At 45.0% G+C, this 21,580-nt stretch overlaps 1 protein-coding gene across 1 annotated transcript in view; it reads right to left on the bottom strand.

Moving 5' to 3' along the window:
• The window catches only part of LOC120845829 (glutamate receptor 1), a 250,239-nt gene that overhangs the window by 25,372 nt on the left and 203,287 nt on the right, over positions 1-21,580 (bottom strand). Inside the window, exons 9-12 of the mRNA XM_040217397.2 lie at positions 17,377-17,732; positions 5,077-5,275; positions 2,742-2,986; positions 2,105-2,213 (exon numbers count right to left, since the gene is read on the bottom strand). Of these exons, the coding sequence (XP_040073331.2) occupies positions 2,105-2,213; positions 2,742-2,986; positions 5,077-5,275; positions 17,377-17,732 (909 nt within the window). The remainder of the gene's footprint in view (positions 1-2,104; positions 2,214-2,741; positions 2,987-5,076; positions 5,276-17,376; positions 17,733-21,580) is intronic.

Here is a 21,580-nt window from a genome sequence, read left to right as displayed (position 1 = left end):
GACGGAAAATTTAGTTTTGGACAGTTAAAATTTTTATATGTATGAGTATGCACAAATGGCGATATTTTTAAAGGCTGAAACCACATTTCTCTAGCCAATTATGACAACAAATGTTCGTGTTCAGCACCTGGAACTATATTTAGTACAAACCGGTGTTCGGTAAAGTACATCTAAGAGGTGCTTAAAGTAAAGCACAAAGTAAATGAGAGGTTATGTACTTCAAGTAAAGTCCTAAGTACACAGGGGGCAATATACTAGAAGTAATGTATTCATTGTACTTTCAAACACAGTCTTTCGTGATGCCATTCGCTCCCTTGTACAGCTTTTTTTTTTTTTAACCGCTATACATTGTTTCAGGGATAATCATTGTTGCATCATTTATTTTCGGAAATAGCAGGGAACATTGGACACAGTCAAGTGGGTTAAGAGTTGACAAAGCATCATTTTGTGGTACAAATTTAATTAGAACAAATTTGGGGATGTATATTTTGAAGAGGGAAATTATTCTTTCCCCAAAAAGTACAAAAAATTAAATTATAGTAGAAGTTTATACTCAGAGGATGTAGTTCAAGTAAAGTACACGTATTCTTAACCTCACTGAAGTACTTTAGGTACAATGTACTTAAAGCACTTCCCAATACCGGTTATAACGTTCCCTAGACCCAACTTTTGTGCGCAATATCTGTACACCATGGGTCGACTGCCGAGCGATTCCGCTAAGTAAAAGTAATAGCTTCTCAAGTGACTTTTTTTCTTTTTTTAGTTCCTAAAGATAGTGTTATAAAACTCGTCGGAAACAAAATTACGTTAAAGCCAACATGTGACCAATTACTTGATTGACCGACCGATATCGAGAACATTGCGGACGTTGTTTCGACAACGACCATATCCTCGTCCAATCAAAAGGCACTCAACGGAAATTGATTTTCCGTTCAGTGCACACTTGGTTTTCTTCCAAAATCCGCCGGAAATTGAGGTAGATCTAAGCTTCGAAAAAAGGCGTGTAGACAAAAAAGACAAAAAAAGAAAAACAATACAAAAACTTGAAGTACAGACAGTAACTGTCTTAAAATTAATTAGTGCGCTGGAACGCCGTTGAGTGAAGTAGACAAATCTTGGTAAAGATGCAATGTGTGTACTTAAAAAAGAGATCACTTAACGTATATTTTTAGAATAATTTCAATTCCTAAATATCTAAACTGGCACGTGTAATATGCACTAAGTTTGCTTCGCATTTCAGCGGTGCGGTCTGCTCGTCGACCCAGCCTGGCAACCAAGGTAAACTGACTGCGGCATTGTTGGCACGAACACGACATCGACTGATTTTCTAATTTTTAAGGCAACTGGCGAGTATCAGATTTGACCGATTTGGTTATGGATGGATGGATGGATGCTATACTCGCGGTCAGCTTTCTGCGGCAATGCAGTCAATGCTAGGGGAGAGTGTGTACCAACCGCTGTACACGCGCTCTCCTCCTCTCTTCGGATTGCCAGAGAAAGCTGACCGCGAGTATAACAGCTCAAATCTTTATAACGGGCGGAAGCTTGCGCCACCTAGCCCCAAATCACCCCATTTTGCATCGCACTAATAGTTTTGATGATAGCTCTTCAATTCAAAAAGAAAAAGAGAAAATAACCCTGACAATCTTCTTTTTGCGTTAAAAGTGCCGCCCAGTGTAGGTTCTAAAAGTGCATGTCCAAATACTATTAGAAGCTTAATATATTCTTACACTCTAAGAAAGGCCTGCGCGTCTACTTACCCGCTAAACACTCGAAGAGCCAATTTCTGCGATCAACGAAATCAGCTCAGCGAATGATGGGGTAGAACATTCGTTTAGACCTTAAAATTAAGTCTGCGCTGCGGCATTACGCAATGCAAGCACGACGTTTTGCATTGCGTAATGCCACAGCGCAGACTTCATTTTGAGGTATAAACGGATGTTCCGCCTCATCATTCGCTGAGCTGATTTCGTAGATCGCAGGGATTGGCTCCTTGAGTGTTTTGCGGGTTAAGTAGACGCGCAGACAATCCATTAGAGTGTAGCGTACTACTTTTTTTTAACCTAGGGAAACCAGCTTGGTCTATATACCGACGAGCACTGACCTTGCTGTCTCCTGTTTTGCACTCGCTGCGGTCGTACCACCACTTGTTCTCGAGTCGAGCCAGGTCTCCGTTTTCTTTGAACGACAGTACCGCCAAGTTGAGACGATCTCTGCGATAACAAGATCAAAACAAAAAATGCAGAAAAAGACAAATCGATTGATTAAAGCGTCACGCGATATATCTGACTTTCCTGCGGTGTTTTGATTGGTGATAGGGGATATCTGACAGTTTAATATCAGAGACGAATAGGAATGTCTTGAGTGACGACTCAATGAAAAAGTGGGCTTTGTGAGCCCATACCATCTTATAATCACTCAGCAGCCAAGGGAGCTATGACATTAACCCGATAAGAACGCAGAAATACGAACCACGAAGCCAGACGCGTGAAATTATGAAGCGACACCCTCCGTTTTACAAGTTATCAGTGACTACAGTCACTGACAATCCGGGCGGGGTGGGTCCCGGTCATCTTATAAAAACTCCGCAGTCAATGAGATTGGGGTATTAACCAATAAGAAGGCAAAAAACAACGAATTATGACGAAGCCAGAAGCATCCTGCGTTTCTTTACTGTAGCAGATCTAGTTTCCAACATAGATTCGACGGTGGCGCCACCTCGTGCGCGACCGGATGACTACCTGAGCGTGGATCCCAGCGGAGTGGCGACACCGTATCCCTTGGCGTCGAGATTTCCGCCGACCTTCATGGTGTCGCAGGGCTGCCTCTCGTTGATGTAGTCGTTCTTGGTGGACTCCATGAGGAAGGCGTACTTGCCCTTGGACTCGCGCACCCGCCGGATGCCTTCTTCGTACGACGACGTGAACACTTTCTTGTTCGAGTTCATGAACTCCCACATGCGCGCGTAGACGGCGATCTTGGACCGCTGGGTGCAAAAAAAAAAAAAGAAAAAGAAAAAAAAGAAAGCGATACAAATTTTCAAATATAAGCCTCATTATATTTTCCGCACGCACGAAGCACAACCTTAATAAAAATGTGGCAACACCGTGTATAAAAAGTTAACCCGAAGAACCTGAAACTAACAGCTGACGTTTCTTAAAACACCTCAAGACCTCAAGGTTACGCTGACCACATAAATGTCAATAAGACCTCAAGTTCATGTTGACTTGGAAAATAAAATCAAGAGCTCAATATCCCGTTGACCTTGAAAAAGGCCATGAACACCAAGCCTTTTTAACTTCATGAAGATTCACCGATACCTGAATCACGCTTTTCTTTCGGGTCCATCTGAGAGTCTATACAAGGTTCGCGCTTTCCACTTTCATGAAGTACTCATGTTGAAAGCTATCGGCCTTTTACACCGACTATGATTTTACACCCCAACTTCATGCTCATAACTACTTACAAGTCATACACATAATTTTAACCTATCATCAACTACTAAAGTTCTATCCTCTTCAAAACCCTATCTGCAATAGTGTATGTACCTGGCGCATCATGGCCTAAGAGGCTTTTGCGCCATAAAACCCCAACCAACCATTAAGTATTCATGTGCAAAGCTGTTGTTATAGGAACAGTCAAAACGACTGTTGATCGCGCTAAAGCTCCGATGGGCCCCATAGTTGACAACTTTCTAACCTAACATACGTTTTATACTTGGTCATTTAGGTAGGATCCTACATAAGAAAGCGAAACGGAAGTGACGTCATCTACTACGGTTTGCGGGCGTCACGACCAGGTCACTTGACGACTCGCTAACGTAACCTAGTTAGACACACTGTGCGACACTTAGCGCGAACGCAACATCGGCACTTTTTTAGTCGAACTTCGAAAGCACGTTGGCTTGAAGCAAAATAATTTTACCCCTTAGGTTGGTGCCCCATATAAGCACCTCAAACCTCATTGGTAGTTAATTTTTTTTAATTATGAATAAGAAATAATAATAATAATAGTAATAAAATTAAAAATAAAACTGACGATCGCTTGCTCGCGACACTGTCGCGCTGTGTACAAGTATTTTGTCAAAAATGACAAAATTGAACCGCAATAATAGAGTATATATATATGTATGTATATATATATACTATCGAAACCGGTTATAACGAAATCAACGGGACTCGGAAATCACTTGGCTATATCCAATATTTCGCTATAACCGACTTCGGTTATAACGAAGTGCAAAAAGGAATGAGCAATTTTGATCGCTTCGTCGTAGCCGCTATTCCGTTATAACCGACTTCGTTATAACCGATCTTGACAGTATATATATATATCTACAGGGTGTTTTATTTTATTCTTATACATTTGTTTAAAAAGAAAAAAGTGAAAGCTACACTAATGCTGTTTGTGCAGGTGGGTTATACGGCCAGGCGGACATTGTGGGTGGCTAATCTTTGGGACAAGTCGGCTAATTAATTAAAATTCGTTATTAAACTTTTTAATTAGGGGAAATAGACATATGGTTCCAATTAGAAACTTGCTGAGCGCCATCCAAAACCCTTAAATCCCTCATTTTCAGAAAAACTTTCAGCGCGTGAGGAGCGTAGTAGCGCACTAAAGTTACCATTCGTGGAGCAGGTACAAGACTGGCGGTTGCGGTATGGTGCCCGCGTAATTTTTCCGTCTCTTATCTAGCCCCAGCCTTGTACCTGCTCCACAAGTGGCAACTTTAGTGCACTACTGCGCTTCTCACACTCTCAAAGTCGTTCTAAAAATTACTGACTTAGGGGTTTTGGATGGCGCTCAGCATGTTTCCAATTGGAACCATATGTCTATTTCCACTAATTAAAAAGTTAATTAACGAATTTGATTTAATTAGCCTACTTGTCCCAAAGATTAGCCACCCACATAATGTGCACCTGACCGTATAACCGACCTGCACAAACCGCATTAGTGTAGCTTTCACGTTTTTTTTTTAAACAAACGTGTAAGAATAAAAGAAAAACACACCCTGTGCACTATTTATGACTAACACACCAGTTTTTGTGGCGATAGTGTACGGCGGACGGCACTCACCCTGAAGAACTCCTGGGTGGAGGAAAACCAGAGGGTGCCGTACTCGACCTCGGTCTGCTTGGCGAGGTCGTCGGCCGAGTTGATGGGCGTCACCATCCTCTCGACGGTGAGGAAGGCGGCCAGGTTGGCCGTGTAGCTCGAGATGATGATGAGCGTGAAGAACCACCACACACTGCCCACCATGCGACCCGACACGGACCTACGCAGCAACGCCCGTCCGCATAAACGCACTCCGAGCAAGGCTCTGTCGCGCCCCATACCATACCTCTCTTTTCAACCAACGCGTAGCGCAGGTTGTTTTGCTTTCGTCGCCTTTAAAAAGGAGGACCAGCAGAAATATTCTTCCGCCTGGCGGAAAGTCCTCCTCGCCCTCTTTCTTCTTGTATTGTAGCACGGCGAGGCGAGGGGAAAGGTCCCCTTTTGCGCCGGATTCTTCTGAGAGGATAAGCCGAGAAAATCCCCATTCTGAGCGACGGGCGATGGGTGCGGCAGCAGCGACCTCGTGAGTTAGAGGTAGCTTCAGCTCCTATCACGTAATCTGCCCCATTTTTTGGCGCTCACCTAGCCTAGCTCCTCGGGTGTCGGTTTTACGGAGCTGCAAGGCTGCGCCCGCGCAGCCACCGAATTGCCGCTTTCGAAGGTCTTTAGTTTAGCCCGTGGCAAAGTAAACGCATACTTGAGAGGTGCGATGCATCCCCGCACCCATTGAAGGAACGTTTCATAGATATTTTCGGTTGATCAAGGAGCTCAAAAGACATGCGCGAGAAGTGGTGACTTGAATATGTAAGGATGACTCACATCTTCACAAAACATTGCATCTTCAAGAAAAAACGGCTTATCACGCTCAAATCTGCCTCAAAATTGGGATCGATGGAAAAGAAAACGATGTATCAGGCGCGGGCATCTTCTAGAAGGTCTCTGTTTTCTAGGAGCGAGCACAAATTATTGAAGAACTCTAGCAGACTATGTTTTCAGGCCACGCTATATTTAGCGGGAGCTCGCGCTGCCACTTCGATGCATTCTCTGAAGCGCGCGCCTGAAGTGGCAGCGGGCCTTTGAAAACGATTTACTAAAATGCCCTGTTGTGTACCTAACTCGCAGAACATGATGGGCAGCAAAATGTATGAAATTCATATTTACACATTCCCAACAAGCACCTGAGGTGAGAGGGCATCAAGGGTGGATGTCAATTTTAGAAAGTTTTAGTGGGTCGCTTTTAGCCACTTAGATAACCGTATACGGTCCGTACCCCACAACGAAATGTAAGCTAGACTCGCTGTTTACATTCTTCATCGAGTGCGGCTATGGAGCGAAAAGACAATATTAAAACCCTTTTTTGACGAGTCTAGCGTGTCGTGTTATGGTTCAACGTTGCTTGTATCGGTACCATAGCACGGACCGCCACTTCGAAGTATTTGCGGTGTCTCAAAGAAACTAAGGCAAAAGCAGACAATTTTTTTTAACGTGACACAGAATTGCATTTAACATTGTAAAAAAACTTTTAGGTACCCTACGCTACGCAGTTAGCACAAACTATCACCGGTGTTTCCCACTTTTTTTTGTTAGAAGAGAACGATGTTTAGGAAACTGTTAATGCGAGTATTCAACCTAAGCGGTAGATTTTAGTGCGAGTCGATACATTGCTGGGGAAAATAGCAAAAAGCGCGATGTCGTGTTTGCGCTAACAGTGTCGCGTAATGTACGCATACCGCTACACAATCAACGCTAACATAGTAAATCAGTAAATTTAGTGGCCCCCAAAAAAGTGGTGTTATTTTGTTTTATTTTTATGTTTGAAAAGTTGTTATTTTTAAACAAGCAATTCGGTAAAAAGTGCTTCCGTTGGGCACCAACCTACGAGGCATCAATTTGTTCTTATACACTAAATTCTGCATGGCCCTTGCTTGAAAATGTCAATATTGTGTTTCGTGCTAGCTGTGTCACGCACAGTAAGAAAACAAGTTCATTGCTCGAACATTTAAACAAGGCCTTTCTTACGCTTTCTTACGCCAAATAGACGTTTTGTGAGTACGCTCTATTACAGGTGGTTCATAAAATAATCTACGTTATTTATTTGGAGGAAAGGAAGTGGTGGTGAGAGGAGGGGGAATTGAATACAAGAGACGACTCAGGGAACCTTGAACTTTGTAAATATTTCGCTCAACCTATAATCCTGAGCTAATTAAATCACTTTTGCTTTGTCTGTTTTAGAACTTGTTAACAGTCGCGCAAAAGGCCAAGATGAGCGAAAAGTCAGATGCCCCTGTTTATTTGAGCAAGAAGCTTATTATGCGAGATAGAACTGATAAAGCGTACGTGTGTAACCGTAGCAATCTCCGACCAAGCCTGAACCTCACTTTTTCGCCATTTCATCGAAAGCCGTTTCACCGAATGAACGGACACTTCATCGAACGCCGTTTCATCGAACGCCGTTTTATCGAATCGCCAAGGGCCGTTTCATCGAATTTCTCAGTTATGGCTCTGTACCGAGTTTTGGGGCATAACAGTGCTTTATAGATGTTTCACCTTGCATTTGTTAAGACTAAGGTAGTCACTTGAGAAATTGTTTTGAAGGTGGTGTCAAATTACTAAAAATAAAAGCAATTGACATAAAAAGAAATAAAAACAATTGGGTATGCGACTTACTGAAAAGCCTTACTCATGTACATACATGGCTGAAACCACGACGCTGCAAATAAAGGACAGACACTTAAAACACTTTTAAGCCTCTGTGCTTTCTGTTTTTGCCTCATTTTTAATTGTTTCATGTGACATGGAGAGGGGTCATTGTTTCATGGAGGCTTTCTTCTCGAAGCAGGATATGTTCACGATGGAACTTATCTCGCCACTGCACCCAGTGATATAAAAGCAGAAACAAAAGAAGAAAAAAAAAAATAGAGAATGAGATAAAGTTGTGTATAAAAATTAAAGTAAATTCCAAAATATTGCAGACTGTAACATTGTTCGATGAAAAGGCGTTCGATGAAACGGCTTCTATGAAACGGCGTTCGATGAAACGGCGTTCGATGAAACGGCTTCGATGAAACGGCATTCGATGAAACGGCATTCGATGAAACGGAGTTCGGTGAAATGTCCGGACGCACTTGTAGCGGTACGCGTGCATTACGTGGCAGTTTTAGCCCGAACGCGACATCGGCGCTTTTTACTATTTCTGCCCAACAACATGTATTGTCTAGCACTGAGCTCTGCCACTTAGGTTGGATAGTTGCATTGACAGTTTTCTAAATATCATTTATTTCTAAAAAACAAAATCAGAAAGACCGGCAATAGTTTGTCCGTGCTAACTAAAATGTGTTTGCACAGACAAATTACAAACGCGTATTATGTTAAAAAAAGGCTACAGTTGATTTTTTTATTTTTTATTTTTAATGCCTCAGAAATACTTTAAAGTGGCAGCACGTGCTATAGCGCCGATTTAAGCAACGTTGAACTATAAAATCAGACGCTTCGATAGCCGCACTCGATCAAGAATGCTCACAGAAAGGTTATAGCTTATAAATTGTTGTAGGGTGCGGTTATCCAAGAGCTAAAGACGATCCACTAGAACTTTTTAGTATCGACACACACCATAGCTGCCTTCTCACCTCATGTGGTTGCTGGGATGCGTAAATATAAATGTCACATACATTCGTTGGCCATCATATAGTGTGAGTTACGCACACAATGTTTGTGCTCGCTGCTAGGAAACAGAGACCTTCTAGAAGATGCCCGCGCCTGGTACATCGTTCTCTTCTCCATCGATCCCAATTTGAGGCAGGTTTGAGCGTGATAAGCCGTTTTTTTCAAGATGGAACATTTTGTGAAGATGTGAGTCATCCTTATATATTCAAGTCACCACTTCTCGCGCATGTGTTTTGAGCTCCTTGATCAACCGAAAATATTCCTTCAATGGGTGCGGGGATGCATCGCAGCTCTCAAGTATGCGTTTACTTTGCCACGGGCTAAACTAAAGACCTTCGACAGCGGAAATTCGGTGACTGCGCGGGCGCAGCCTTGCAGCTCCGTAAAACCTACACCCGAGGGGCTAGGCTTGGTGAGCGCCAAAAAATGGGGCAGATTACGCGATAGGAGCTGAAGCCACCTCTAAGTCACGAGGTCGCTGCTGCCGCACCGATCGCCCGTCGCTCAGAATGGGGATTTTCTCGGCTTATCCTCTCAGAAGAAGCCGGCGCAAAAGGAGACCTTTCCCCTCGCCTCGCCGTGCTACAATAAAAGAAGAAAGAGGGCGAGGAGGACTTTCCGCCAGGCGGAAGAATATTTCTGCTAGTCCTCCTTTAACGAGCGTATAAACAGCGAAGGTTATAGGAGTACGCAATTGCAGAGTTGTAAAATACTTCTGTTTTATATTAAAAAAAAAACAAAAACAGCCTGCAGACAGTGTCTGCGGCATATTTCTTCCTCATATATGAAGGTTCAGTCACACTGGTCATAAATCTCCGCGGACATATCCGCAGATAACTCTGTTACCCTGTCAACAACGAACACCGTGTTTTTTTTCATGCGATGTATGAGCGGCGTGATTGCGGTGTAAAGCAGTGCGAGAATGCTTGAGATATACACACACCCGCACGGACGTAGCTTCGCTACGGTGCCTGGAATACGCGTCTACGACTGGTGTGCTTTAGCGTCCCGTCATCCCATAAATCGAAAATGGTCCCGAAGGGGGAATAAAGGGCATCACAGAAGCTGGATTGTCATGCTGTCTGACGTTGCTATCCCGGCAGTTAATGCTAAAAAGTCTCTGAAAAAAAAAAAAGACAGAAAACTGAAAGACTTTTACAAATCACTGTAATGCGGAATTGGAGCGGAGCTCTTGAGAAGGAGGAGGGGAGGGTACGGAGGAAAACGAGGACCACACACTCAATACCCCCTCCTCCTCCTGCGCACCCTCCCTTCCTCTTTTTCTGTATCTTCCCCTACTCCTCTCCATACCCTCTCCACCTCCTTCGTACCCACCTCCTCCGTACTCTCCCCTCTTCCTCCTCCATAGCCTCTGCTCCTTCTCCGTACGCTCCCCACCTCCTCCTACATACCGTCCTCTTCTCCTCCGTTACATCCCTTCCTCCTCCTCTGTACTCTACCCTCCTCTCCTCCTGCTCCATACCCTCCCCTCCTCCTCTTCCGTACCCTCCCCTCCTACTCTTCCATACTCTCCCCTCTTCCTCCACACCCTCCCCTCTTCTCCGTAGCCTCCCCTCATCCTCCTGCGTACCCTCCCCTCCTCCTCCACACCCTCCCCTCTTCTCCGTAGCCTCTCATCCTCCTGCGTACCCTCCCTCTCCCTTTCCCACATACTTTCTACTTCTCCTCTGTACCCTCTGCTCCTCTTCCGTACTCCCCTCCTCTTCCGTACCCTCTTTTCCTCCTCCATACCCTCCCCACCTCCTCCGTACCTTCCCCTCCTAATCCATACCCTCCCCTCATCCTTCTGCGTACCCTCCCCTCCTCCTCGGGTTACGCCGACGGCGAAGCCGCAAAACACGGGAACGAGCGCCTAAGAGCGGCGCTCTAAAAAGTAGGAGAGAACGCGAGTGTCGCTGTCGACGCGGCGTCCCAACACCTGGCTACCTGAAGGTTCTGTGGACTGTTCAAACTAGAGAGCAACCTGCAGCAAACACAGGCGTCTGCCACTTCTACTACCGCTGCTGCTGTGGGACAACACGAGGATCGCGCCCGGCAACATGACACTTTTACGACATCATCGGGCGCAAATCTGTGAGACCATTTTTTAGGACGTGGTAAGTACACCCGTCGGAGGGAGACGCATTCCAGGTACCAACGTTTCGCTGCAGAGTCGTGCAAGTTAAGCTTGATTCACATGATGCGATGTTTTCTCGGGATTTCGTAGTTCCGATAGCAAGCGCCGTAGCTTTCGCAACACATTTTTTTTTTGTTTTTGTTTTTTTGCTACACGAGCGGCATTGCGACTAGAAAATTACAATAAAATCGCATCACGTGAATCAGGCTTGTAGTGACAGCGCGTCAAAATGTTTCTCATGCGTATGCGGAGCGCCAGTTCGTCTGCATCTTGAGCAGGGGCTGTGGAGACGTCAGAAAGGCGCAGGGTTCTGATTGGCTCAATCGGAAGAATAATGGATAGGCCTCAAGGGCAGCTAGCGTTGAGGTCTAGCCACTATCCCTCCATCAGAGCCAATCAAGGCTCGGCATTCTGACGTCAGTGCAACCCGTGCGCAGGAAGCAGACAAACTTGCGCTCCGCATAACTTGTGCTTTTAAAAAGGTTAGCCATTACGAAGAACAGAGACTGACATGTAATACGCGCGTGCAATCGGTGTGGGGGTTTGAAACGTTTAACCCTCGTCATGACCGTTTGAATCTACGAGCTTATATACCAAGCTGCGTCTGGAAGGAGTTGGATTTAAAGAAGATATAGATTTCAAGTACTCACGCTACTTCCACAACGCGAACCTTGCAAGAGCTGCATATAGAGCTAAATCAATACGACAATGAAATAATAAAACTAGCGTAAAAAGCCACATACAACTTAAAAGAAATCAGGAGCATGGTCAAGCTCTTAGCCTCGTGTAGTTGTTTGCAATTTTTTTTTTTTTATCTTTCTGAGCTTTCGATTTTTTTTGTTTTTTTTTATAGATTTCAATGTGTTGGCACAGCCGTTAAAATTTGGCCGCACACTCAGTTTTGCAGTTTTGTAAGCTCTCTGGGGGGGATTGATGGCCGAGTGGTCTAGCGCACACCAGCTCGGAGCACGTGGAGCAAAAGCTCGCGCTGCAGAACCCAGGGATCCTGGGTTCGAGCCCCACCCCTGCCTGTTTCGATCTGGATGAGCATCGTACCGGCGTGCGGTCGTGTATCACTACTGCGTGATGCACGTTAAAGACCCCAGGCTAGCGGTTGTACCGCACTGGCTAAATTGCTCATCTACAGCTGGGAGACTCGTCGCCCCTGTGAGGCAGACCAAGTTCTAGGCCGTATAAACACACACACAACCCAATTTTTTTTTGTAAGCTCTCTGTGATTCGTAAATTTACTGGGGAGTTGTTGACTCCCGGAATATTCGGCTAATTGTTAAGCGACGCTTTTCTTTCCTACCTTGTTACGGTTTACTCGCCGTAAACGAGCGTTGCAGTCTCTCGTTCACCCTGGAATACTGACATGCGGCGGAGAGGTCGAGACCTGACTCCAAGCCAAAGCTTCCCTAAGGGCTCGCGCCGCTCCGTCTGTAGCGTCATCTACCCCCGTAAAGCCGAAAGAAATGTATGAAAAGCAAGACAGAAAAAAAAAAAAAACGAAAAAAAAAAAAACGCCAACAACATTCAAAGGAAGATAAAAAAATATAATCGTAGTTTGGAGGTTCGACGCAAACCCTGAGTGGCGCTGCGCACCTAACTTTTCCACTTTCTGCCTAACCAAGGAATAATTATGTGAATATTAACGAATTTTTGTGCATTCTAGAGGATGTAAACAAATACTTTTAAGACACTTTAAACGGTCCGCGAAAATTGGTTTCTCAACGTACCGCGCTGTAATTTACTAAAGAGGTTTAAGCAAGCAATAAAAGTTTACAGCAAAAAAAAAAAAAAAAAAAAAAAAAGAAAATCAGGAAATGAATTTGCCTTGTTTAAAAAGCAACAACAACAAAAACTTCATCCTGTTTTGGGCAGTCTATGCCACTATACTTCGCAGACGATGCGCGTATAGTGGGAAGTGCGACCGACAGATGGCGTACGCCACGTCAACGGAGCGCCGGCCGATGCAGGTTCTTTTGCGGAATTGGCCGACAGTCTCACGACGTGGCGTACGCCATCTGTCGGCAGCACTTCTCACTACCCGTGCATCGACTCCGAAGTTGCGGCGTAGATTGCCCAGAACAGTTTTTTTTTTTTTCTTCCTTTGAACGTGTTAAGTTAATTCCTCGATTATTTTTTTTTTTTTCACTGTAAACTTCTATCACCTGTTTTCATCTCTGTAAATAATCTCAGCGCCACACTTCGAGAAGCAGATTTTTGCGGGCCGTCTATAAAGTGCCTCGAAAGCCCTTAGTTTACATGCTGTAGTTTGGAGGTTCGCCACAAACCCCGAGTGGCGCTGCGCACATCTAACTTTTCCACCTTACGTCGAATCAAGGAATGGTCCTGCGAGTGCTAACGACTGTTTTGTGCATTTCATATTGCTTACAAATGATTCGAGGTTCGCAGGGTCACTGATATCTTAGGAAACACGGCACGTGACGAGCACCGATCACCTTATTATCGCTCCAGCTAATGGACCATTTGCGGGTAAGAATGTCATAAAAAAAAGCACGAAGTAAGATGTCAGTAACCAGAGTCCTGCGAAAGCTTGGGGGTAAGGCAGTGACACCGATAATTACGACTGGGGTTATATGTTATTAGAACAATTGTGTCTGCTTCTTTTCTTCCCTTTCTTGAGCCAGAGATAAAAAAGATGATGCCCTTACGACAAGAGCAGTATATGATACGATACGGGTACTCGCGTTGGAAAGAAACTACTACGCCAAAACGCAGTACACTGGGCCAATTCAGGGTATTATATGGGGCTTTAAGACATTGTGGAAAACTTAGCTATATTTATTTGTGAAGACGGCGGTTCTTTACGACACTTACACACCAAAAACCAGCGGAAACATCGAGGCTTTTTTGGTGAGTAGGGACTGACAACTTCGCTGAGCAGAAGTGCGTATTTTCAAGATGTCCCGCGTTTTTGCGGTACAACGTCGGCCGCTGCCGCTTTAAAGTGATTTCTCAACGCGTGACTCAAGAACTGGTTGCTTCGTTTTCGTAATCGGAAGCAAGTGCCAACAATGTCTAATGCTATCCTTTCCCATTCAAAGAAAAATAGTTAATTATTTTGTGGAATATCGAAAAGTGCAACTTTTTCAGATCGCACACTCTGATTCATTCCTGTCTAGTTTCGTGCGACCTTGGAAGTTTTGATGATTTCAGAAACGTCTCGCATTTCTGAACTTCGTTTTGAGCCCCCAATTTGTTTTGTTTTGTAGGAAAATAAAACAGATATAGAGTACGCGAACCAAGACATATACTGTTCTGTTTATATCATTTCACTAACAAGAAAATATGTGTTTCGATGGCGTTTCGAGAGACCTGTCGTCGAGCCTTCCGAATTTTGCGAGATCTCCAACTTTGATTGCTGAGACACTCCGTCAAGAGCAAATTCGAGCCTTTTCGAAATCCGTTAGATCTCACACACCACTGAGGCCAGCAAGTCGTCTGCTTCTTGCTCAGGGGTTGCGGTGACGTCATAACGACGCCGAGTTCTGATTGGCTTAGATCGGAAGGACAGTGGGTAGACCTCAATGTTAGATGCCTTGGCGTCTACCCACTATTTTTTCAATCAGCCAATAAGAGCTCGGCGTTTTGACATCATCGCAACCCCTGCGCAAAGGAGCAGACGAACGTGCGCTCCGCGTAGCTGAGATAATTCCGTCAAGAGCGTTTGCTTCGCCTTCGGTCACGGACACGCCCGGCGGTTTTCCGTCTGTCAGTCGCAATATAGATCAGCGTCTGCTGCGTTTTATGGGCGCCGCCATGTTCGTTCATGCTAACGCCATGACACAGTGGGGGCTGCGCGTTTTTTGCGTCTGATGCGACTGCCCGACCGAATCAATGACGACGGGCGCCAAAACGTGCATCGTCACGGTCGGTCGCCGTCGTCTTTGTGCGTTTTGCTATCACCGGTTGAATCGATCACGCACAGTGAAAAAGGCCCCGTGATTCTCTGTTTTGCTGTTGTCCGCGCGCGCGTAATTGATTAAGCCGGTGATAGTCACCGATCGAATATGACAAGCGGCGCCTAACGGTGCACTTCCTACTAAGCTGCTGTATTGGCGACTTTAGATAGCAGGCAGCGTGAATGTGAAACGGAGTATGTAGATCTTTGCATCGCTCATCGACCGGGCGAAAAATGCTGACTCAATGAGCTGTGGACCAAGGCGCAGCGTCTGATATGCCGCACAACAGAGCTACAGCGCATGCTCAGGAGGCATTCCACAGCCCAAAAGACAGAGAGGGCGGCACACAGAAGGTGATTTTTTTTTTCAATGATCGTCATGCTTTAAAGAGCTAATTCAGGAGCTACAGATTCGTGTACCTAAAGCTTTGTTCAGTTTTCTTTTAACGCAAAACTTTTTTTGGCCAGTTGCTCCAGATTCCGCGAAGCCGTGGCCTCTGACATCCCATAATGCAACGCGCGCAGGGTTGCATCACGGGACGTCACGGACCTGCGCACCGATTCAGTTTCTCCACCAAATTTAACGGGGAAGTTGAATTGGTAAATAGGTCACATGACGTTAATTTCCGCCCTATATTTAGCGGTAAAGTTAACCTCCCGACACCTGCGTACCAATTCAGTTTCCCCGCTAAACTTAGAGGGAAAAATTGATGTCACTTGACCTGTTGTCACGTGATGCTAGTACGTTTCGCGTATGCAAGAAAATTGCCCTACAATTTGCCCTACGAGTTGTTACGTTCTCTGTCCGGGTGAAGCTCTCTTTTCACTGCGCTAACCGTCCGCGAAGGAAGGCGATCAAAGCGTTGTGTTTCACCCTGGGGCGCATTTTGAAGTCGCGTTTGCGAAACCGTTTTCTTTTAGAAGTACCGCAGATGTTTTCCTCCCTTGCCTTTGTTTGAGTGTGGTGGGTGTCTGTAGTTCGGCGGCTCGTTAGGCGAGAATCAATACTTTTCTTTCTTTGTTTGCTTCGAAGACATTTTTTTAGCTGTTGAAGTGAAGTTTGAGACGCTTTGTTTGAAGTTCGCTGATTTTGCTGCGCCGCGGGTCTGATATGAAAACGTGAAGGTATGTTATCATCTGAGTAAGGTTATTCGTAGTTTCTGTGATTCCGGAACGGTCTTAATGAACCGTTCTCGAGAGAAAACAACATTGGAAAACAAAATACGCTTGAGGTGGCAGGACGAGGACTGCGAGCGAGTTGGTGGATTCGTGTTCTTATGTAAGGGTAAAATGATAAAATGTCCAATTAGCATAAAACTATTTTTGAGGCTCCGAAAGCGTGAAAGTTAAAAAGGAATCGAATGCAAATATTTTTAGTCTCTGTTTTGCTATAGTGTACCGCATCAAAATATTCGCGAGTTTTTTTTTTAAATATATTAAAATATAGCGGGTTTATTTCTTCAGTTGTACTTTTAAAATGCATTTAACACGCCAACGATCATTGTCGTCGCAGAAGCAATTAAACTGTACACGAAGTCCGGAAAGTTTTTAAAGGGACTGGACGTGAACCTGGTCTGATACCCGGGTGTGTAAAAACTAATTTAAAATCTTAAAAAAACTTAAATTGCCACCAGAACAAAATAATAAATATTCGAAATTTAAACCGCTATCCAAAAATACACCGTTGCAATCATCCGTCCGCTGAACTTTTAAATATAAGCATCTCCGCGTCTAGTGTACGATAGTTTTAGAAACATATAATTTAGAATGGTGCGCGGACGGCCAATGATTGCGGAATAAATAGTTGCGATGTTAACTTACGTCTCCAAAAATGACAGAACCTGCACCCGAAAGTGTATGCCGGCTTAAAAAGGACTTGTAAACATGTTCTTTGTGGTGTCGTTTGCACTTGACAGAAACCAGGTGACGATAGCTGTTTTTGATTGAACAGACATCCTGGCGCTGATGCTGTAAAGTATAATAAAATGAGTTTGATAGATAAACACACAAAAATCTCTCTGTCTAAATAAACCTATTTAAAAAAAAAAAAAAACAACGACGACGAATATAAGAATGAATGGATATAGCTGAATCTTTTGAATAGGGCTGTGGCTCGCGCCACCTGGCGAATGTGTAATTTTTACATTAACGTGTGAATGACTGAATTGCGAATGTGAACCACCCTTTCACTGCTGTCAACTTCACGGGGCGGAGGTAGCGGAGGGAGTACAGATTCGTATTAGGGGCAGAAAGATGACCATTTGGAATTTGGCGGCGGCTCGCGCCATCTAGTGAGTGTTTCATGTGAACCGTTAATGCACAAACTATTGAACAGAGAATGTGAACTCCACCTTCTTCAGTGATGTCGAAAGAAAAAGCGGGCGTTCATTCGCGGCGCGGGTGGATGGGGTACAACTCCGTACACGGGGCAGACGAATAAACATTTTGAATTGGGTGGCGCCTGGCGCCACCTAGTGAGTGTTGAATTTCGACCGTTAACGAGAGACGACCGGAGAGCGAATGTGGCCCCCCCTTTTTTAGTGGTGTCGCACTTTCAGTGTTGTCGACAGGCGGGCACGGCACAGCTCCGTACCTGGGGCAGATGTCGCATCCCTGTTGCATGAAAGCGCCCAGGGAGAACCAGAGACTGTTGTAGAGCGAGAAGTCGTTGGACACAGACGGCCCGACGAAGGTCTCCTCGTAGCGCCACTCGCGGGGCGAGAAGCGGCTCACGAGGAACAGGACCACCGAGACGCCCACGTAGGCGAAGATGATGCACATCCAGATCTCGCGAGACAGCGGGTTCATGAAGGAGAACACGCCGGGCTTCTTCTTCATCGGCTTCTTGATCATGATGCTGATGCCCAGGGACATGAAGGGCTTCGTGAAGTCGATCACGCGCTCCCGGGCGGAGGTGATGGTCAGCGGGGCGATGGCCATGTTTGCCTCCTGCGTGTTTAAAGGAGCGATGCAACAATTTTCGTACTTTGCGCAAACACCGCTTAAAACAGATCCCCGACATTAATGACCTATGAAACACGCGTTCGTTTTTCACTTCACGCAATAGAAGTCCCAGAAAAAAAATTAAAGGAAAACGAGCAGTGTTCACCCCCTCATCTCGCAGCCAGAGCATGCGGCCACGCGATCTGGAGCCGATTACATGCCGCCAATGTTGATCATAGTCACGCGCTGGGGTTGGCAAAGCACAGGACACGCGCTGAGTTCCAGACATTGTTATGGCTCGGCTCACTGTCGTCGTTGCAGCGATTGGACACGGGCCACTACCCGAATGCCTCTCGAGCTAGTAATTATTACGAGCCCAAATCAAGTGCCCACGCAATGCTCAGGTCCAATCTATGAACCGCATTCAAATATCGTCACTTGGGAATACTTCAATCCCCACGTTACGTAATCAAATTTTGCAAAGGAGAGATTGAAGGAAAACGCTCGCTTTTGTCCTTGAAATTATACCGCAACAAAAGAGTTTCTTGGCCAGTGGCGTTGCGTGCGAGTATCCTTGAGTCCCACTAGTGCCAGTAAGCTCGTGCAAAGTGAAAAAAAAAAAAACATTTCAATTGAATGTCGTTGCACCGCTCCTTTAAAGGCGTTAGAAAACAAAAATTTTATTTTGTTTTTGAAGTTATTATCGTGCACTGAAAACGTAAGAAACGTAGGGTGTGGTGAGTCTCGAGCAGCCTATGGACGCTTTTCAGCAGCTGTGCATGGGCGTCGCCATAACTGATTTTCAGTTTTTGTTTCCTCTTATTGAATTTTCTTCACTTCATCATTACCATAGCGGGCCAGGCTATGGCCAGCTTAAATTCTGTTGCGTCCTTCTACTTAGCATTGGCCTTTCTAGAGGCTCGTCAACAACCGTTTCAGTCGCTCGGTATCTCCATAAGACAAAAGAAGGTCAGCAATGGCAGCTGTAATCTGGCGCGTGTGTAAAGCGTCTATACATCGATCCGCAGAAAACTAGATTGTGGCATCGCCAAGTAAGGACGCCCAAGATCAAATAGACCTTTTGTTAAAGGGATTTTGCGGTAAATCTTCGTGTTTCAAAAAACAACTAAATTTAATTTTCACTACTTTTAGGACTGTCTTCCGCACAATATCCGAATTTTTAAACCTCCTACGCACAAGAAATTCGAAATTAAACAGAGCCCTACTGCTCAGACTTTACCCTCAAACACACGGCGTTTTTGTTGGCAACGGCGGAAGCTCTGATGTAACACTTCATGCAAAGAGAGCCACGACAGCTCATGACTGCTGTCTTTTTAAAACAACCACATTCTGAGAAAGACACGATTTACGGCATTGGAGGGAAGCTCAGTTATGCAACGATAATCTTTGTACGCGCCATCAACCACGTTGACCAATATCGGGAGTAAGTCAATTCCCGCGACTCTGGGGTTACTATGCCTGATGGGATGTCACGGCCCGAACAGCCATGCATATTTGCGAAATTCGGCATGGAGTTGCGTGCTGATGTTCGTAATTGATTTAGCAAATATTGAGACGCTTTGAAATGAAATAAACACCACATCTGACAATACTTCTGCCTACTCTGCGTTACCAACGCAAAAAAAAAAAAAAGATCGTAATTTTTGAATATTATTGGGCAATCGCTTTAAATTATTCAAGCATCAAGGAGCATGCTGCGATCGTAGTGACACGCGCTGCACGTGCTGGCGTCTGAAGTGAAATTGTCCCAAATGCGAAACCCATAAGACAGATTTTATCTCGCACGCGCGTTTGTAAACGCCTTATTTTGGTTATCTACTTCGAACCTTTTATACTCAGAAAGCGAGCGCGTGTTGCACGGAAACCTAAATTCTTAGCATTCTCCTTAAAACTCGTTTAAACACATGCGCTTGAATGCGTTGCGTTGAGGAGTTAGTGCGAAGTCTGTGCTCCGTAGGTCGAGTTGCAAGCTACTTCTGCAGTTGGTTGTCACGCTTCGTTCAGAGCACAAATATCTCATTGACTCGCGGTCGTTTCTCGACGCACACCTCCGCAACGCAGTGAAACGCAGCTGTCTGCACCAGGCTTAATGCTTGAATAATGTAGCAGAAGTTATATTACGAAGCAAGGGGGGGGGGGGGGGGGGGGATTCGTGGCCGAGTCTGTTTGCGCGCCGCAGCCCGGAGCCCGTGGAGCGAAAGCTCGCGCTGCGGAACCCAGGTTTCCACGATTCGATCCCCACACCTTCCCGTTTCGACCTGGATGAGCATCGTACCGGCCTGCGGTCGTCTGTGACTAGTGATTGCTGCACGTTAAAGACCCTAGGCTAGCGGTTCTACTGCACTGGCAAAATTTTTCATTTACAACTGAGACACCAGACGGCCATTGGGGCTGACTGACTTCCGGCTGTATAAACATATACATCCAACACAATTACTGTACAAAGCAAAAAGCGTGAACCTAAAGATAAAACACGTCTTGCGTGTTTATGAATGCCATTTTCCTAAAGCATAAAATGCTTTTTCGCTGTATTGGCAACGTGCTTGACTAACAGCGTCGCCGTGGTCGGCATTTGCGATTCGCCAAACATTTACTATGACGTCTTTATTTGTATTAATATTGAATTCATCAACGGAAATAAGAACATTTCAGGCTGTCAAATTTGACGGCGTGGTTTGAGAACGTGACGATTCTAAGCTTCTGTCGTTCATTTTACACACACCATCGAAGGTGTGGTTCGCAGCTGAGGCCCCACAGCGGCCATCTTGAAGAGGCTTAAAATTTGAACCCCAGATGGCAACACCGACCCATGTGGCCCCTTATATCCTACTGGCGACGTGCGCGATCGAAAGCATCGTTGTGGTCGGCATGCCACGATTGGCCGAATGCTGAATATGACGTCAGCAAAGGGTTTTTGATCGACGGAAACAAGAGGGTTGTATGGACTTCAATTTTGACGGTGCTGGCAATGCTGGTTTCAGAGGGCTATGATTTTAAGCTTCCAACATGATAATTACAAACACCATCGAACTTGTTGTTCGCTAGGTCATGACGTCAATAAGGAAACCAAGAGAGGGCGCCACCGTAATATCTCGCCGCTAACTTGTTTATACTTATAACTTATACCGTTTGTACGTAGTTTAGACGGCTCTAGTGTGGCCGAGAAACTGGTATGGCTCGTGGTACCGATTGTTACGCCTAATCCCCTTTGCACCTTGCACGTTCACCGCATGTGCTGGCCCGCGTCACGCGGTGCCGGGCCCGCCCAGTTTGCTCGGCTGCTAAGCAAAAGGAACGAGCTAGCCCAGCCAGCTCATCTATCGGAAGATGTCAAGATGGGTAGTCTCTGCAATGGGCTCCTGATCCGCGGTGCAGTAATTTCTACATAATTTTGTGCACGACATCATGAAGTGAGAAAAAAATTTTGAGGCTTGACTTGTTAATTTTATTTTTGTCAATTATTAAAAAAAAAATAAAATAAAAAAAAGCTTTCTCCATTTATACGTTTAAGAGGCTTTCTCTTTCAAGACACAGGTTGACGAGGGCGTCGGCCAGAAAGTTAGCGACGCCTGGTGATTGATTTGTCTGATCAATGTGATAAAAAAAATTTAAAAGCGGCTGGATGTTAAAGAGAACTGTTTCAATGAACAAAAAGTTTGGACTCAAACTAGCTGGTGATCATTGAACATATGTTGAAACAAAACCTCAAGACTGGTGAAAAAATCGGACGACATTGCAGTGTTGTCCTTCGTTTTTGTTTCGTTTTTTATCGGTCGGAATTTTGTCTTAAAATACTGTTTCGCAGGAAGGCACTGCATATATATATTTTTTGA

Source organism: Ixodes scapularis, unplaced genomic scaffold (genome assembly GCF_016920785.2).
Source record: "Ixodes scapularis isolate PalLabHiFi unplaced genomic scaffold, ASM1692078v2 PGA_scaffold13__105_contigs__length_92229423, whole genome shotgun sequence".
NCBI classification, from domain to species: Eukaryota; Metazoa; Arthropoda; class Arachnida; order Ixodida; family Ixodidae; genus Ixodes; species Ixodes scapularis.
Note: the sequence above shows the minus strand (reverse complement) of the source record. Positions and strands in the feature narration are given on the sequence as shown.